This window comes from Pteropus medius, unplaced genomic scaffold, assembly GCF_902729225.1.
Source record: "Pteropus medius unplaced genomic scaffold, Ma_sr-lr_union100, whole genome shotgun sequence".
Lineage (NCBI taxonomy): Eukaryota > Metazoa > Chordata > Mammalia > Chiroptera > Pteropodidae > Pteropus > Pteropus medius.
Genome location: NW_024345601.1, coordinates 12,449,023 through 12,469,066, shown reverse-complemented (window position 1 = coordinate 12,469,066; position 20,044 = coordinate 12,449,023). Strand labels below are relative to the sequence as shown.

Sequence of the window (20,044 nt, the reverse complement as noted above, 5' to 3'; positions counted from 1 at the left end):
CCCATCTGGCTGGTGATAGAGTTCACTCCGTGATGTGTGTGATGGCTCAATGTCCTAAGCCTGACTTTCAGGGTTTCCATCCTTTCACCCATATCTCCCATGACTTTTCTTTGTATGTTCTGTGCTCCAGCAATGGAATACTGAATGCTGCCCGTGAAAGTCCCCTTTTGAACTGCTATTATGCCTTTTCTTGTGCTGTTTCTTACTCCTGGGTGCCTCCCTTCTCTTTTCCTCCCTACCCCCTTCTCTTGCAATGTTCTCCTTCTCTAAGCATCTAATGGCCACGAATACCTCAAGGTTCTACCCAAACCTCTGGTCCGTTTTTTTCTGAATATTTGCTTATGTTGTGCCCTCCAACTGGGGATGAGCCCCCTCCCTCTCCACTTGTTTTCTCCATGCTCAGTGATTTCTCTGTGGACTTTTCTCTGAGCCCCTAGGGCAAAAACTCTCTTTTCTCTGTTGATCCCCATAGAAGTTAACTTTAAATTTGGCATTAACACTCCCTAGTCTTACACATATACATTTCTTAGTCTCTTATTCGATGGCAAATTCACCCAGAGAAGCGATCATATTTTATGTTTCTTCTACCCTAGAGTAACTTGCATATTACAGTTGTTCAAAACTCTATTATGAATAAATGAAAAGATCAGAGCATAAGGTATGTGTGTAAAAGGCTTGGGTGGGGGGGGGTGAGTAGGGGAGGCAGATCCTTCTCTTTACCTTGGCCAGGTGAGCTGGGTATTCTATGAGCTGATAGCAACACCTTCTACCCTTTCTCCCTAATCTCCCACCCGCACTCACATAACCTTGCTTACACCCAGATTGATTCTCAGGATTATTTTCAACAGGTGAGCAGGAAGGCCTGTTTATCATGACTTAAAAATGGCTTGTAGGATAGACTGGGGACCCAAACCACTCATGTTATACTACTTATGAAATGTGTTAGGATATAGATTAAACTGAGAATTTAGCAGTCTGCTATTTTTTTTTTTAAATTACAATTCAATTAATCAATGATGTAAGAGGAAAAATGTCCCAACTGCGGAGAAATCTTCAGGCAGGTCTTAAGATAATATTATTTTTAAAAGTGATGTCAACAATTTAAAACAGAGAAGAGAGATCTGTGTAGATGCTTAACAATTTTATGTTTTTGCCTTCCAGGAGACGGAACTATTAGATCTCAGCCTTGTCAAGGATGCCAGGTGTGGGAAACATGCCAGAGCTCCCAAGGTAGGAAGCAGAGCATTGTGCCTGCACCAGATGCTGCCTTGATTATTTAGCTGTGTCATGGTATCAATTAATTGCCCCCAATTAAAATTTCTCTGTTGTAGATGTTGTAAAACACAATAAAACAGCCAGTCCTTCCAGAAGCCAGTATGCCTTGAACACTTCCACTTTTGTCAAAAGACTGAAACAATGAACAAATAAATATATAGGCAGTTGGATATAAGGGCTTGCATTATGCCCTCTGATTTTATTTTTGTTTGGGGGAAAAAAAAAAAACAATGCTAAAGTTATTGGATAATTCTAAATTGTTAAAATTTGCTTGAAATTATTTGCAAAATCATTGAGTCTCATAAGCATACATGTATTAACCTTTTGGATGTGATAAACAAGACCCTATCCCTCAAATGCTTTGCACTTGAAATTGTTCCATCCATGAAGCCAAAATGGTATAAGACTTGTTTTTACACATGTTACTAGTGAAGACTGGGAGACTTTGGAATCAGTTGTGTGGAATGTCAGTTTGTTTTGGTTTGAAAATTTTACTGAAGAAATATTCAAAGCAATGTTTGCAGCTTGTTTTTTGAAGATTGTTTAAAAATGTTTAATAAGGGACGTGCATATATTTTTTAACTTAGATTATCGGTGATATATAGTAGCAGGATGTGGGAAATTACTCTCTACTGTTTTTAAAATTTAGTACTTTAAATACTTCCTTTTAGCAGAGAATATTAGCAAATAGGGAAGTATAGGCGCCATGCAGGAGCTCTTTCCTCTTTTCGTAATTGATATAAAACTAGTGATTTTCTTTTGAGTATCTGCCTGCAACTTTTGTTTTATTCTTTAAGAGTCAAAATACTTTCTTTGACATCAAAGATTATCGGTTGCTGTGGAGATGCAGGAAGAAAAAAGTCATCCGGAATTATTATTTTTCAGATACATAACAGTGCAGTCATTGTTGGGCAAATTCAGCAGTAGAGCAAACACCCAAATATTGCTCTTATTGCTGAAGGAGTTAAAATGATATACAGGATAATGTTAAAAAGAAAAAGAAAAAAATCAAAATTATTTTCAAGAAGATTATTATAGGCGTTTTATGTGAAAGCAGTCTATTATTTACATTAATCTCAATATAATGGAATTTTAATAGATTGGTTTTTCAATTTCTTATCAAGCTTATCATTATTAATGCTTTGTTGAGGAATCAAAATTATTCACAGTTTTTGGTGTAGGAAAGAATATTTTATTCTTCTCTCAATAGTATTTGAGCCAAGTTTCATGTTTCAAGAAGTATATCGATAACATAGTGCTAAAGTTTGCCTTTTAATGCCAAGTTTATCATCCTAACTTGAAATTTCATTATCAATATTTGTTAAAGACGTTTGCCTACACTATACCAGACCTCCCTTTATTCTCAGGCATTGTGAGTCATTCATTTTCTCTGTACATGGAGAGTTTTTTTCAGGCTTGAATTTTCCTTTTGACTGCAATACACAGCCTGCTTATCAGTTATGTGTTTCATTTATGGATGCAGTTTGATAAATGTCTATGGAATGGTGATAAATGAACAGAACTGGGGACTGTACTGTGCTCAGCTGATAAACCACTATTAGATCCTAAAAGGCTTCTCTTGAGGACAGACTTATATACTCAGAATACTCTGGCTTTTACTTTTTTTTTTTTTTTAAACCAGAGATTGCTTTCTTTGTGGATTATCCATGTTCTTGGCTTTTTCCCCCTTCTGTTCCTTGCTGGTGTTCAAGAACCTCAATTTACTTTAATATTTTCAAAACTGGGTTCTGTAGCCTATTATGTGTGCGAACTTCTGAGACTCAGATTTCTTCCTCATTGGCTAAGTGGTGATGCTACTACTACTACCACTACTACTACTATTACTACTACTACCACTAAATAATAATAATATTAATAATGGTGATGAATGAGTACATCACATCATTGCTATAGGAATTAATAAAATAATTCATTAGCCAATCTTTAGCAGAGGAGTTCTCAAATTTAACTGCTTGTTGAATCACCTGAAGAGCTTTAAAAAATGCTTATGTCTGTTCACTACTCCCAGAGATTCTGGTGCCACAAGAATCTAATTGCTATAAGTGTGGCACGGACATGCCACATTTACCTTTTGAAAAGTAAATTTGCAGCAAAATTTGAGCATCACTGCTTTAACTTATCACTGTTATATAATAAGCACTCATTAAATATTAACCACTATTGTTGGTATCATCATCGTTATTTTTGTATTTATAATTATGAAAAATTTCCTGTCAGATTTGCAGGTAGTTGGTTTTCATTTTGTTCATTTAATTTGGAAATTATTTGAAAAGAGAGATTAGACAAGGAGCTTGACTGAAAGGGGCTTCGTGGATTAATAGGTGAGAAAGAAGTTGATAATCATATCAGTTTAAAATTTTTTTAAGTTATAAAAAGAAAACCCTAGTTTAACTGAGTAAATAAAAATATTTATTAAAAATGATTGGAATGCATTGAAAATTTCAATGGAAGTGCTTAGTTCAGGTAAAGTCTCATTCAGCTGTTCAACAAATGCCACAAAGGAATAGGAGCCTCTTTCTCTCACCAGTCTTGCTTCCAAGGTGCTGGAAGAGATCCCCTTCTTTCCTCAGGACCCCCGGGGTCCATCCTCTGCATGCCATCCCTGGCAGATCCCAGAGAACTTCCATATGGCAGGTACCAAAAGAGAGACTAGCTTCCTCTCCAGTATTCCAGAATGATTTCCTTATAACCACCTCATAGAAGGAGGCACATGGCAGGGAAGAGGAAAACTAAATAAGAGAAGACCATTGAGACCACTAGAATGAAACAGCAGGATTAAGAGTAGGAGATTGAAAAATGTATAGATACCAGTATGAAATGAAAAAAGCTTGAAAAGTTAGGACAGAAAGGCAACGTAACATGAAGATGGATTGAGTGGAAGACTTTCTGCGGGCGTTTATAGACCATAAAGGAAGAACATTTGTGGAGCAGATATTATTTATCAAAATACCCAGCCACCCCGCAAATATTTATCTGTGCATTCATATTATTTTTGTGTTTCACAGCATCTCATTACATAAAAAATTCACAATCTAGTTGAAGATGAACTGTTTTCTTTGCCTGCTGTGATTTGAAATGGCATTTGTAAGAAATGGAAAAGCTTCTATGTGTTACTCTGTTAATGAATTTTAAATGCCGATTCTCAATACAATATGTATAATTCCAGATATGCTTTTTGGTGTACAGCCTTTGTTCGAATGACCAGTTTTTAAATTTCTTAAATTAAAAAAAAAAAGAGAGAGAAACTGGGAGATTTTATTCAATGTAAAAGCTAAAAGTTAAAAAAAAAAAATCGTATCCTTTGAAATCTAAAATGTAGTTATGTTTCCTTTCTTGCTGTCTCCCATCCTCCCTCCTGGGTTTTGAAGCACATGTATAGGGCAAGGTGCTTTGGTATATTCATCTTTTCTATGCTATAGACATGTATCCTCTGGATCTTCATTTTAAAAGAATCTTTGCTTTTATAAAGAGTGTTTATCACTGTGGTCTCTGATCTACTAGTGATTCCTGACCCCCACAAATCAATTTAGTGGCTCACGTGCAGAATTAATAAAATGAAACAGGCCTAATGAGGATGAAAAATATCAGTGTGTTATACAGAGCAAGTTTGAGTTCTGGGTCACAGCATAAAGAGTATTATTTACTATGGGCTATGTCACAAAGGTTTCAGAGATTCTACTCAAAAAGATAATTTCCTTATTCTCAAGATTCTGAGGAAGTATTTCATCCTTAGGTGTAGTGAAAAGTAGATGGGACTAGAAAAGGCGAGATATGGGTTCAGTGCCAGCTCTGCCATAAACTAGCTTAAGGAAGTTTTTCTTTCTGTCTGTGCCTCTATTTCCTTATCTTTGAAATTGGGTAAGTGGGGGCACATGACTTCAGGTATATAAAGTTTTGTTAACCATTGATTCCAATGAAAATGAGATGTTAGTTAAGCCAAGGTGCTCCATTTTACAGATTATAAAGTTGATGTCCAGCATGTTTATGTAACCCAAAACTTCTTACCTTGGTCATAGAAATTAGGTGAACTTAAAAAAAAAAAAAGTCAGGTCACATTCTAACCAAGGTAGGGTGCTATAGCAACAAACAAATAAACAAACAAAAAGGAAAGGAAGGAAGGAAGAAAGACATGTCAAACTCTGCGCATGGCTTCTTGGAAACAGTTCTAGGATTGCTTTGGACCCAGAGGGAGCTACTCCATTGCTAGAGGCTCTCCCAGGTTTTAGTATATGAAACTCTGTGCTGCCAACATTCAACTCTCGATAATGCATGCAGCAATATCACTGAAAGATATTTCTATAGTTTTATTTTCAAACTGTGTTTTGTGCAAAGGACACTTCTTCATGTGCTTAGCTGACCGTTCATTCATTCTATTGGTAAAGGGACAATTTATTTCAGATGTGTGATGTTAATTTGCAGATTGCTTATAAATATCCAGGTTACAGTTAAATTCTAGGCAGTATATAGTATCACTGGAATCACATAAGGTAGGTTAGAGAAAAATTAAATTTTAAAATTTGATCAGTTTTTTTCCTAAGCTCAATATGAAAATGATGGCTTTTAAATTTCATCCTTTATTGATTTCACAAATAGTCACTGAGTGCCTTTTTTTTTTGTCAGGCACTGTTCTAGGCACTGGGAAAATAGCAACAAACAAACAAAAACAAACAACACTGCTCTCATATAACATTCTGTTGAGGAGAGGAGAACTGGTGGTGCTGGTAAACTAGCCTTCCAAAAATAAGAAGAAGGAGAAGGAGAAAAGAAATTAAAGCCCTGATTTGTTGCATTTCCTCATTTCCTTTGGGTAAATATTATCAGCCTGTTAGGTTTCCAGCCACAACCTGATGTCATTGAATGAAGTTGGAAAGCAATGTATACCACAGCCTCTAGCCCTTCAAGTAAGCTCCAGTATCCCTCTGAGTGGGAGAAAGAGATAACAAATAAGTCCCACTGAGAGGAATAAAGCAAGACAGAGACATTGACCAAGGGTGGTGAAGAGGCTTGCAGGTTTTCAGAGCTATAGTGAAGTAAGTTCTCTTGATAAGACGAGGTCATATAAACAGAAATCTGAATTAAGGGAAGGAGGAGCATTCTGGGCAGAGGGCGCAGCAAGAACAAAGGCCCTGAGGTAGGAATATGCCCGACATATTTGAGGAATAGCAAGGAGGCTAATGTGGCTACAATGGAGTTCAAAAAGAAAGGATGAAGTCAGGTAGCCAGGGGCCACATGATTTTGAGCTTCATAGGCCACGCTAATGACTTTGGCTTTTCCTCTGAGGGAAATGAGCATCTGAAATTTCTGAGTGGGGGAGTGACAGGATCTGATTTTAGCTTTTAAAGCGTCCTTGGCCACAGTGTTAAGGGTAGACACAGAGGAGAAAGGAAGCGGAAGGAAGACCAACTGAATGGCTGTTACAAATACTCTGGGCAGTGTTGATGATGACCAAGAAGTATAGAAGAATATTTCGGAATTTGAGTATGTTTTGAAGGTAGAACTATAGGGTTTGTTAATGCATTGGATGTTAGACATGAGAAAAAGAAAGAATTCAAGAACAACCGTTAGTGTTTCAACCTGGGAAAGTGGGAAATTGTGTTGCTATATCCTGAGATAAGAAGGAAGAAGCACAATTAAAACAGAAAAATTCAGTTTGGTATTTAAAGTTTAAGATGCCTACTAGACTTCTACCTGATGGTGTCATATTTGGATATACAAATTTGGCGTTCAGGAGAAATGTTGGCCTTTAGGTTAAAACTTTGATTATTTAAAGCCCAAAGTCAAGTGATGTCACCTAAGGAATGTAGATATAAAAGAAAGAGGTCCTATGGCTAAACCCTGGGACATCCATTTAGACTTTGAGAAGGTAAGGAGGAGCCAGTAAAAGAGACTGAGAATGGAATATACCCAAAAGAATTGAAAGCAGAGACCTCAAAGAGATACTTGTAGTACACCACTATTCAGAGTAACATTACTCACAACAGCTGAAAGGTAGAAACAACCCAAATGTCCATCAATAGATGAATAGATATACGAAATATACTGTATACAAACAATAGAATATTATTCGGCCTTGAAAAAAGGAATGAAATTTTGATACAAGCTTCAACATGGATAAACCTTGAAGACAATATGCTAACTGAAATAAATCAGATACAAAATGACAAATATTATATGTCACTTATGAGATACCTAGAGTAGTAAATTTATAGAGCCAGAAAGTAAATTAGCAGTTTCCGTGGCCTGGGTAGGGGAAATTGGGAAGTTATTGTTTAATGGATACAGAATTTTGGTTTGAGAAGATGAAACAGTTCTGAAGATAAATGGTGGTGATGGTTGCAAAACAATGTAAATTTACTAAATGTCACCATATTGTACATTTGACAATCATTAAAATGGTAAATTTTATGATGTGTGTATTTTACCACAATTAAAAAAGAAGGAAGCAAGTGAGAATGAGCAACCAATGAGGAGGGAGAAGAAGCAGAAGGAAGAATATTATGAGCACCTTAAAAAGTATTTCAAGAAAGAGAGAGTAGTCATTTGGATAAAAAGGTGGAATTTCCTTCTAGGTGTTATTTTCTTCTAGGTGTTATTTTATTTTAGTTTTTGTAACTTTACTGAAGATACCATTTAATATGTGCTTTAAAATTTTCCCTATATTATCAGCATTTCTTATTAATATTCAAAATAGGCTATTTATTTTAGCATTGTCAAATCTCAAATAGCTTCTCACAGAATCTGAATGCCAGTATGTAAATCTCACTATAAACTGTTATCTGGAAGTGGTTTCAACGAGTCATCCATGAGGCCTGGAGTTGAAATTAATGTTTTATTTATTGTGCTCCTTTTCTGATCATAAGATATTTTCCTGATTTTGTACAGATTTCACCATTGAGTGAAGCCACAGTCATAAAATTTGATGTAGATAGACATTTGAGGTTTAGGAAAGATGAAGAAAACCCTTTAAAAAGCAAAATAAAGCTTTCTGTTTTTTTCAATCAGTTGCTAAAGAGATCTACCTTTGGTCCATATTCTTGCTTCCAAGTATTTCTTAATTTACCTGACTTGGTGAAATAGTTGCCTTTTGGGCTTTTTTTTTTTTTTTTGTCATTTTGTTTCCTTAAATATGTTTTTATTTACATCTTTACTAAGTGGAGAAAAATAGGGTTAAAAATTCACAGAATTATCTGTGTGTGTGTAATGGTTTTGACAGCTAGCTATTCACATTAATCTCCAGATGTAAATTATATGGCATAGTTCCTTTTTTATGTTCATTGAATTCCATAGATGTCAGTGGTTTCCTTGGAAACAAAAACCTTTATATAACTAGTCAGAGATTTGGTAGGAGAAATATCAGGATGCAGAGGGGGTTATGGAATGGTTCTCTTGGTAGATATTTGCCTTTAAAACTCTTCTGTGTAGATATTTGCCTTTAAAACTCTTCTGCCTTATCTACCTGCCTCTAGCCTTCATGGCCATTCAGTAGTGAACAAGAGAAGATTTTTAAAGCTACCATTAATGTATAGAATATCTTCTCTAATGGTTAAAAGCTTTCTATTTATTTATTTATTTTTTTAAGCAATCACAGATAGGCTAAGTCTTTTCTAGGACGCTTTTATAAATTCCCAAATTTGAGAAGTGATTGGTATATCTCATATCAATGATTAAATTTGAGCATTTGAGCAGTGCCCACATTGCTTAGTGTATATGTGAGCCCATCTGTAAAATACAATGAACTGAACACGTGTGTGGCTGAATGAAGATTCTACATTTTTTATAATAGTAAGCATCCGTCTTAGTACCCTACTGGCCAAAGAGTTCAAAAGGTCCCTGAATGGTTGTAGTGAGAGAAGGCGGAGGCCACAGTTCTTCCAAGGGGTAATAGTAGGTGAAAGACATGGAAGCTGATGCATTCTCATTTTTGGCCAGAGTAGACTCCTTGTTTAAGACAGGATTGGTAATACCAGTTAACTAAACCTTAAGTCTTTTTAGAATGTTATGACTTGTTTTATTAGTGCTTCTATCTGATATAACTTCAATCTAAATCCAATTTGTTCTACATGCACAGGCACACAATTGAGTTTTGGAAATATTTCTCAATTTTAATTCTTTGAAATGCAATAATACGCCACCTTGTGGATATATCTAATATTAATTTTTAAATCATTTCCACATCATGAACTGCTCTCTATGCCAGGGTTTTCAATCTTGGGTTCTATATGATGTAGAGATATCAGAAGCACTTGGGGAGCTTTTGAAATCTTGATGTCTAGACCACACCCAGATCAATTAAATTAAAATATCTGGTGTGGGTTCAAGCACCAATATTTTCTTTAAAGCTCCCCAGAGATGCCTGTTGTCAGCCAAGTTTGAGAACTATTATTCTAAGTAAAAAGAGTGCCAGCTTAAATGGAGGCAGGAAGTATGAGATCAAGGTTATCAGCAGGATTCTTCTGAGGCTTCTCTCCTCCGGTTATAGATAACTATCTTCTCCCTTAGTCTTCACCTGGTCCCTCTTCTGTATCTATCAGTGTCCTAATTTCCTCTTATCAGGGCATCAATTATATTGGATCAGGGCCTATCCTAATGACCTCATTTTAAATTAATTACCTCTTTAAAGACCTTATTCCCCAAAACAGTCACATTCTGAAGTACTGGGGATTAAGTCTTCAATATATGAATTTGGGGGGACACAATTGAACCATAATAATATGTCCTCATTGCATTAGAAAGCCAACTTTATGATTTACTTCTTTATAAGGAGTAGCATTGTAGGATTATTTCACAATTGATGTAATATAAATACATTTTTTTCTTTATACTCAATGATTGTCAGAGTAGATAGAAATTTGTATTGAAAATCTTTCAGAAATAGACATTATTGTTTTTTCAGAGTGCCTTTATTACAGAATACATTGTTTTCTTATTACCAGCACATTCATATTTATGTTTTATACTCCAGAGCACCCAATGTACCTTTATGCATTGTAAATGCCTAATAGAGTATACTCATTAATACACAAGCTTTTGGTCAGACGGCTAAGCCTCAAAGCCAATAGCTAGCTACATAACTCAGCAAGTTATTTCTCCATCTGTATTATGGGAATATTCTCCATGTTTTTTGTTTTTTTTTAAATCTGGTTGCTATAAGGACTCGATAATAAAATGCATGTAGCTCTGGTATTTAAATCTAACTATGACAATCTATGTTTTATATGTTGACTGTAGAAAACTGAACTTGAAGCATATTTATCTTTGCAGCCAAACCCCTGCCCTCACAGGACCATCACAGCAATTTATTGTACTGAGATTTCCAGTTCTTATTTAGAAAACTGCCCAGATTTGACTTAGGTAGATTTTCCCTACAATCGAAATAATTTTAGAGCAATTCACTTTTAGTTAAGAACAGGTTGGCATCTTTTTCTGCACTATGCCATTGTTGAGGCAAAATCTGAAGCACTATTTTGAAATGGAAGAACAAGTTTTGGAATGAAAAAGACCCAAATCAATTTCCAATGCATGTATTAACTGAGAGATCACAAAAAGGTTTCTGAGTTTCTCTGTGGGAATGATAATACCTGCTGAGTAGGATTGTCCGGTGCATTGCATTCTGGTTGGCCACAAGACACAAATCATAATGTTGAATATACTTTGGGAGCTCACTTATTTCTACTTAATTCCTTGCCTGCTTTAGGTTCTCTTTCCATTTATTCTTCTTAGAACTCAGTAAGTCTGATAATTAAGCATATATATTGCTTGAGCTGTCTTCTTTTTGGAGATTAGGTTCTAAAAGAATTTGGCATATCATATGACACATAGTACAATAGCAGAAAAACTGCAATGTGATTTGACACATGATGTAACAGGAGAAAAAGTCTTGGGACTGAAGAGTAATATTTATGTCTACCATGTATTGTGAGATATGTTTGCCAGTTATAATGTGGTAGAGTGGAAAGAATTCAAGAGTATAAACTATTTTATTATTAGAAATTCATTTTTATCTTCTTCAAATGCAAAATAGCTAAAAATTCCTAAATTCCTTCCATTTACCATAAAAACACAAAGTCTTATATTGTAGACTTTGGATGTGATACCTGATAAACGGTAGGTATTTTGAGGGATGAAAGAGTATTTTCACCATAGTTTTTTTTCATTCTTGAATGTAAACACAGCTAACATTCTTGGGTGTTTAAATGTGAAATTTCCAATACCCAAAGAAATAATATTGATCTTATGTAGAAAGTAGCAATTAAAAGTCAAAATAGTGTAGTAAAACATTTGCTACTTGACAAGTCTTTGTTAATGACAGAAATAAATTTTTCTAAAACTATGAAATTAATGTCCATAGAGATTTCTAAGAGATGGAATAACTACACTAGTTAAGCAGAATATCACTGGTGTTTAATTGTGAAAAAGGGTTATTGAGTCTAACAAGTAAGGAGATTCACTTTTCAGCCTCACACATCAAGACATCTTCTCTCTGACTTTTGGTACTTAATCAACCAGATGTTTCTTGACATTTTAATTTGTATACAAAAATTACTGATTTCGGGTAAGGCCAGTGAAGCTGGAAGAATTTGCTGATTAATGTTGGCCATAAATGGGTGTAACCCTATGAAGAAGAGAGGAGGTGGAGGGAGAGAGAGAGAGACAGAGAGAGAGACAGAGAAATTTAATGCCCTGAGGTGGAAGCCCCATTAGTGTTTTTTGCATGACCGTAGCCACTTCCCATAACTTGATTTCCTCATCTACAAAATTAAGTTCATAATACAGTTTCTCAAGGTTTTTGGGAGGACTAAGGCCATAAGCTATAGTTCACAGTTTGCAGTTTATAAGTGATAGTTATTGTTATCCCCTAAAACTAAAGATCATTAGTGCAGATGTTTAATAGACTTGAAGCCAGGGTCGTTATTTGACAAATTAGACTTCGCTGCAGCATCTATAGTCTCAATTTTTTTCCTTTTGATATTTATATGTGCTATCTATATTATGGAGGTGTTTCACTCTCTGGCAGAGTTTTCATTTGTGATGATATCTTGACCATTTTTTTAAAAAAGAGCTTGCTCATGGGAATAAAAAAACAGACAAACTTTAAACAAAGTGCAGGTGACCTTAGTATCTGGAATTTAGGATATTTTCACATCTCTATTTTACCTCTGCACTGTATTCCTCTGCTTCATTGTGCTAGTTACATGAGTTTGTGTTTCTCTCCTTCCTACCTCATTCTCAGAGTTTCCTACTATTACCCTGTCTGTCCGGTAGAATTCGCAGAATTAGAACTCTCTTTCAATAAATGACTACCTGGAATTGTAGTGAATTCTCTAAATTTGCATTTAGAAATAATCTCTGGTCATTAAGTCACAGTTTGGGCTACCATTTCTCTGCCTGTTTTACCCCAAATATCTAAGAATTTTCCCTTTCCTTAAGATAGGTTTACGCATTTTAAAAATCCATATTGCTCTCAGATAAATTATCAATGCATATTATTGAAAAATAATAGCTCTTATAATACTGAATATAAAAACAGATGATTGAGATATTTCATATGTTTTAGTGGTTGATAGAACTTTTGGTAAGTATGTTAATGAATAAATTGTGTAATAGAAAACTAGACTCAATATTTAATTTTATGGCTAGCTGCTCAAATTTTTATGGTTCCAGTTGATAGTTCTTAAATCAAATAATTTATTTAAAGGACACTATAGAGCATTTGAAATACCATGGAAGCATGGCTAGAGTTCTTATTTTTTCATTAAAAATAGTAAATAATTATTCTAGTGTGTAAAATAGAAAAAGTCGTATTTCGATTCTCAGCTCTGTAAATATGTCCCCCCAATACTTAACTTTGCTACATTATTCTAAATTCTTTAAGTAAATTCTTAAAGTTCCAAATAACTTGAAAATCATCTAATCACATCCTTAAATGTTCTGCTTTTAATTTACCAACATTTATGCCCAATTCATCATGAATTAAGAAACTATGAAGTTGTAAAAGAAAATTAATATGTTGAGCTGAACCATGCCTTGCATTTGCAAGTTGAGCTAGTTTTTCTGGCAACAAGATGTTAGATGATGAATCATATAATCAAAACCACATAGTTGCAGACGCAGTGGGGAGCAGGAAGTTCAGGAGTGTCATCTGACTCTGTTGGTGGCATCTTTGCTGCAATTAATAAGGCTCGACCTTGTTAACTCAAAGGCAGAAATTCAGGCTATGGTGAATCCAAGTCCATTCAAAATATTTCTTTTAATCCTAACAAAACACACTGTTTTAATGGCATTAATTGACATTAGTTGCATGTGGCAAAAATTCCATACACTATTAATTCCAGCACTCCATTGGAATACGAAAATTATGCTTCCTTGGCTCTAAATAAATCCTTTTGGTTGTATGACTGAGAAGAGAAAGCCAATTATTTTAGGGGCCAGTCCTGAATAAAGGCTCAGTTACCGAAAATGGGAGTTTGCATAAAAAATAGTTTAAGAACAAGATGAGAGAGCAAAAGATATCTGTCTTTAATTTTGTCAGCATCTAAAGCTACTACAAAAAACCTTATGTGAAATCTAAAACAAAACAAAACAAACAAACAAACAAACAAATAAAATTAAATAAAACAAAAGTAGACTCATAGAAACAGCAACCACAGGGATGGTTGCCAGAGGGGAGAGGGGTAGGGGAATAGGGGGTAGAGGTGAAGGGGAATATAGTGAATAATACTGAGATAAATTTGCATACTGACAGATGAGTACTAGAATTAGTGGGGTGATCACATTGTATGATATAAAAATGTCAAATCACTATATTATACATCTGAAGCTAACATAACAAATATAATATTGCATACCAACTGTACTTAAAAGAATGGTTAAATGTTAAGTTAGTTATATTTTACCACAATAAAAATTTTTGAAATTGAAAGAAAAAAATTTTTTGAAAAATGGAAACTAATCATTTTGCCAGTTTTTCGAAATATATAAAACATACCTATATTTGTTACACAAAATTCAGTATTTCATCTATACGATTTTACAGCTTGCCTTTTTTACTTAATGTAACCTCAAAACCATTCCATATCAGTGCTGGGGATCCTTTTTTCATTCTTCTATACAGCAGCATTTTACTCCACTTCCTTTCTCTCCTTTCATGTATGTATTTCTCTTTTCTCATAGTAATTCTGATTCCTTACTGCATTAATATATTTACTTTTTTTTACAGCCTACAAAAAATAATTTCTGAATAAAAACACTAGTGCCACTAATAACAAGTCTACTAGAGAAAATTCAACATTTCTTTGCAGTTCTCTTTATTTCTTAGAATATTTCTCACTAAGAATATAGGCTCCAAATTTATTAAAATTAATTATTTTCTGTAGAGTTATACTAATTAATTATATAGTTAGATTCATTTACTTACAGTTATATTTGATTTTAGAGAGTACTAATCTTTTAATTAAATTTACATTTTAAGCATGTAAATATTTTGTGGTATTTATTCATATATATGAATACTCAGAGAAGGCTCACTCTCATCCATATTCCTTTCACCCCATTCCTACCCACCTTCTAGTTTTTCCTTCCCACGTTTCTATTTGCAAACATGAGGAAAAACACACAGCTAGCCAGTTTCCTCATATCATTTAATAAAAAGCTCATCTTTTCTCAGTAATCTGAGATGCCAGTTTTTCAAAATATATAAAACATCCCTACCTTTGTTACACAAAATTCAATATTCCATCTATACGATTTTACTGCTTGCCTTTTTCACTTAATGTAACGTCAAAATTATTCCATATCAGCGTTGGGGATCTTTTTCATTCTTTTATACAGCGGCATTTTACTGTACTGCGTGGTGTACTGTCCATTATTCAGCCAGTCTCCTGTGGATGAGCATTTGGATTGTTTCTACTATTTTGCTGTGTGTATGAGGCCACAACTAACAAAACAAAACAAAACAAAACAAAAAAACGTTACATATGCCTTGCCTTACATGTGCAGAGATCCAGTTAAATCCAGGCTAAATTCTTAGGATTGTTTATTTTGCTAACTCCGTCTTCATAGGTTTTTTGCTTTGTTTTATTTTGTTTTTATCATTTTCTATTCCTTCTGAAAATGTATGAGATGATCTTTGCCCCCTCACCTCCAGCCTTACCACAAGTTATATTGTCAATTTTTTTTTTATTTATCTATTTTTTTTTGTCAATTTGTTAAGAAATGGGATCAATATAGTTTTAACATGCATTGTTCTTAACAGGAAAGAAATTAGCATCTTTTCGTATGTATAAGAGCTTTGTGTGTATATATTTACATGCACACACATATACATAAATACATATATATATTTCTATGAATTTTTTTAATGTATTTTGTATACTTTTCTATTTGGTGTTTGGCCTTTTTTTCTCTTTAAATTTTTTTAGAGCTCTTAAGTTAGCTGTTTATCACAAAGCTGCAAAAATGTCATCTCAATTTGTCTTTTGCCTTTTGAATTTGCCATGTAAGTTTTCATTTGTATTTCTATGTAGTCAACTTATTAATATTTTTAAAAATTCCTTTTGGACTTTGAATCACAGAAAGTCTTTTCCATATCTAATTTATACAGAAATTTACCCATAGTTTTTTTCTAGTATGGTTTAACATTTTTACATTTAAATATTAGATCATCTAGGAGCTTTTTATGCTGTTATGTTGTGAGGTATGGATCTAATTTTATATTTTCCTAACTTGATATCTTTTGTCATTACACTTTTTTTAAGTCCATTTTTTGCCCTAATCTAGTATCTAGGTTTTCCAATGCCATTTATTTAAAAATCCAATTGTATGTGTTTTTAGCTCACTATCTCGTTGTCCCAGCACCATTTATTTAAAAAGCCTATCTTTTGCACTATTTATTTAAAAGTCCAACTTTTGTCCTAGTGAGTTGAGATACCATCTTTTTCACATGTAATCTTTCCATATATACCTGGATCTCTTTTGAGGCTACTTATTCTGTTTCACTGTTCAGTCTGGCTATCAATGCATACTGGAATACTTTAAATTCAAGTCATATAAGGAAAAAGTGGATTCTTATTCCAGAATAAAATAATTAGGAAGTTAAAATTTTTGATTAACCCAATGTATCTACTAAATTTTACTCTTAATATTATTCTCTTTTCCTCTTAACAGTTCCATGGAAAAAATATTTTTCCCTAAGGCAATTTTTGTTTTTCTCAGATATTATACATAGCTACAGTATGTCATCTTCTAATTTAAAAAAAATTTTTTTAATTTCATTTTTTAAATCTCTAGAAAATAAAATTCAAAATCATTTTTAGTTAGCAATTGATATTATCTTATAAATTTAACCACAAGGTCTAGGAAATAAATATAAGAAAAGAACATTTGTGGTTATTCTGTCTGTCTTATAAATTCGACTTTTAGAAATCTATGCCATCAAGTTGTTCATTCTGTAATTTCTGAGCACATTTTATGTAAAAATAGCTCCTGTGCATTATTCATGTTGACAGGCCCTTTAAATAGTTGTAAAACACGTGGGAGCAGATTAATGCTGCATCTGCCCTGTGCTTTTTAAGTCTATCAGTTTTATTGGATAGGAATCTTGCATAATGTAAGAAGTTTTCTTATATTCTTGACTGCTTGTGGTGGCATATGGAAGTACCTTAGCTGTATTATGTGGGTGAAAATGTCACATTTTCTGATTGTACTTTTATTTAAGGAAGGTGAGAGCTGTCAGTTTCACTTCCTAAATATTAGAAAGATGTTCCAAGTTGAGTAAGTTTTCTTTTAAATCAATGTCAGGAGTAGCAACTGTCTGCAACCTGTCTGTATTCCTCTTAGAGCCAGAATTTTTCTTGACAGTGATTACCAGGAACATAACAAGTCTGGTCATTTATGACCTTTGGGACATGAAAATTCAAATGATACTAGCCATTTGAGTAGCAGTTGAATAGGTATGGTCTAATGTAAATTGTTTTTCTTTTTTGAAAAAGTTAATTCATGCATCTACTAAAAAAGAAATTCTAACAGTGTTAAAGATTATCATTAAAAACTATATCCTCACATCCTCATTTCTTCTGTTCCCTTTCCAGAAGCAACAATTCATAATTGTTTTCTGTTCTTATTTCCCAAGAAACTATGCATACACCAGCCTATTTAAAAATATTTTAAAATTTTGCATAAGTGATAGTGTACTATCACATGCTATTTAAATTTAACAACATGTCTCAGCAATTATATATGATATTAGTACACATATATCTGCTTCATCCTTTTTTTTTAGAGGCTGTATTTTATTTTATAGATGCACCCAAATTTATGTATTGAGTTACCTCTTAAAAGGTATTTTATTGTTTCAATTTTTTTGGCTGCTCCAAACAGTGGCTCAATATACATTTATTAAATATATCTTTGGGCATAATATTGGTATATTTGAATTTCCCACAATTGAAATTCCTGCATCCAAATGCATGTGCATTTTAAATTATGATATGTATATTATCAAATTGCTCTACAGAGTTTATATCAATTTACAGTTCCACCAATAGCATTCAAAATTATCTATTCACACTCTTACCAATATGGTGTTTCATTAAACTTTTTTGATTTTTGTAAATGTGATCGGTGAAAATTGTTAGCTCTTTATTATTTAAGTTTATATTTCTTCAATTGTGAGTGGAGAGGAAACTTTTCTCTCACGCAATATATTTGTATTCTTAACCATATCCTTTGCCCATTTTCCAATGGATTGTTGTACTTTTACTTATCACTTTATAAGATATTTTGCTATATCAAGAGTGTCTGTCATGTGTTATCTTGAGCTTTGTACTTTAATTTGACTTTGTGGAATTTTTGTTTTCCAGAGTTTTTTGAAGTCAAATTCATTAATTATTTTCTTCATGAGTTTTCAATTTGGAATGCTTATTCATTCTAAAATAATAAAGCTAATTTTGTGATTTCTTCTGGTATTTTTATGTATTAATTTTTATGATTGCATCTTTGAGCCAACTGGACCTGAATTGATGACAGTGACAAAGAGATCTTTACTAGTCGGGATAGCCTAAACTAGTCCATGATAACAAACAACACATCAAAACAATATCTCTTTCTCAACCCCTAATTCCTATCTGCCAGCCCGATTTCCTCTGCTATTTTAAGAAATCCTCTACTTGCTTCCAGCAAATGTTCAAATGGCAATTTCTTTTTTTGCTTAGTTCTCAAAACGGTAGGAAGAAATCATTCTTACTCTCAAAGTTCCCAAAATTCTGGGTCATAAAACAGTAAGTGTGTTATTGCTGATGAGTCTGCAGGTCATGTCTGTGTTTCTTCTTAGGCTGGGTTCACTTCTGTGTCTATGGTCAACTGTGGGGTGGCTCTGCTGATTTAGGCTAGGCTCTTTCATATTTTACGGAGTCACTTGGCTATAGTCTGATCTGGACTAGCCTCTGCCTTTCTTTGTGTGTCTTTCCAGACCACTCCCTCAAAGTCAGTGTAGCCTGGGCATGTTCTCATGGTGGTGCCAGGGGTACAAGAGCAAGCTAGCCTGAAAGTATTCTCAACATGAAAGCAGAAGAGTAGGAGAAAGCGTGTAAGCACACAAGGCCTTTTGAGCTCTAGACTTCAAACAGGCATCCCATCAGTTATGACACATTATTTAGCACAAAGCAAGTTCAGCCAAGATTTAAGGATGGAGACATAGACTACCTCTTAATACAAGGAATTACAAAGTCACATTGCAAAATGGTGTGGATACAGAGAGAGTGAAGAATTTTGGCCTTTTTTGCAATCAGTCTACCCCCACTGTCTTTCCCAGAAGATGATTGTTTCCTCCAAAATCAAAGCCAGCTGAAACCTGAATAATCCAGTAGCCAAAAACCTTTTCTGTAGGTGTTAATATTTTTGAGTTGGCTTTTATTAGTTTATAGAGCCAGTTGTTAAACACAGCTATTAAATTATATAAACTTAGAAGTAAATATATTACATGGGGAAAAGGTAATATTACTAAAACCTATCACTTTCTGGTTATTTTTATTGTTATCTACACTCTCAAAATTATTTACAACTTATCTATCTAAATGATAGAAATGCTATGTAATGATGCACTACTGCATATCTCTGGCCAAATCTGTGCTCAGTGACATCACGTTGGTAGCTTAAAATTGGCCACAGGAGTATTTACATCACTGAAATTGGCAAACATGATTAAATTGGCAAACCTTAGTAAATCAAGGCTTTTTTTTTTTTTTTGATAACTGCTTGTTAACATTTACCAAAACTTGCCTGTAAGTGTAATGGAAGATTCAGAGGCTGAAGTTGTCATTTCTGCACTTTGTAGCATGAGTTACAAATTCACCTTATTTATTCTTTTTTTAAATGAGGTATGATTGACATACAATTTTGTATTAGTTTTAGGTGTACAAGATATTTGTATATATTGTTATTTGTATTTTTGTATATATACAAATGTCTAACATCTGTCACCATACATAGTTATAGAATTCTTTTTCTTGTGATGAGAACTGTTAAGACCTACTGTCTTAGCCATTTTCAAATATATAGTCCAAGATTATTAACTATGGTCACCATGCTGCATATTACATCCTCATGACCTATTTATTTTATAACTAAAAGGTTATAGTTTTTGACTCTTTTCACCTGTTTCACCCACTCCCCTACCCTCCTGTCTCTGGCCATCATCAATCTAACCTCTGTATCTATGAGCTCAGTTTTTTGGTTTTTTTTTTTTTTTTTTTT

General features: G+C 33.8%; 1 protein-coding gene across 1 annotated transcript in view; it reads left to right on the top strand.

Annotated features, from left to right (window-relative positions):
• Positions 1 to 637: 637 nt before the first annotated feature.
• The window catches only part of PLCB1 (phospholipase C beta 1), a 411,190-nt gene continuing 391,783 nt past the window's right edge, over positions 638 to 20,044 (top strand). Inside the window, 2 exon segments of the mRNA XM_039874578.1 lie at positions 638 to 658; positions 1,162 to 1,230. Coding sequence (XP_039730512.1) covers positions 638 to 658; positions 1,162 to 1,230 — 90 coding nt within the window.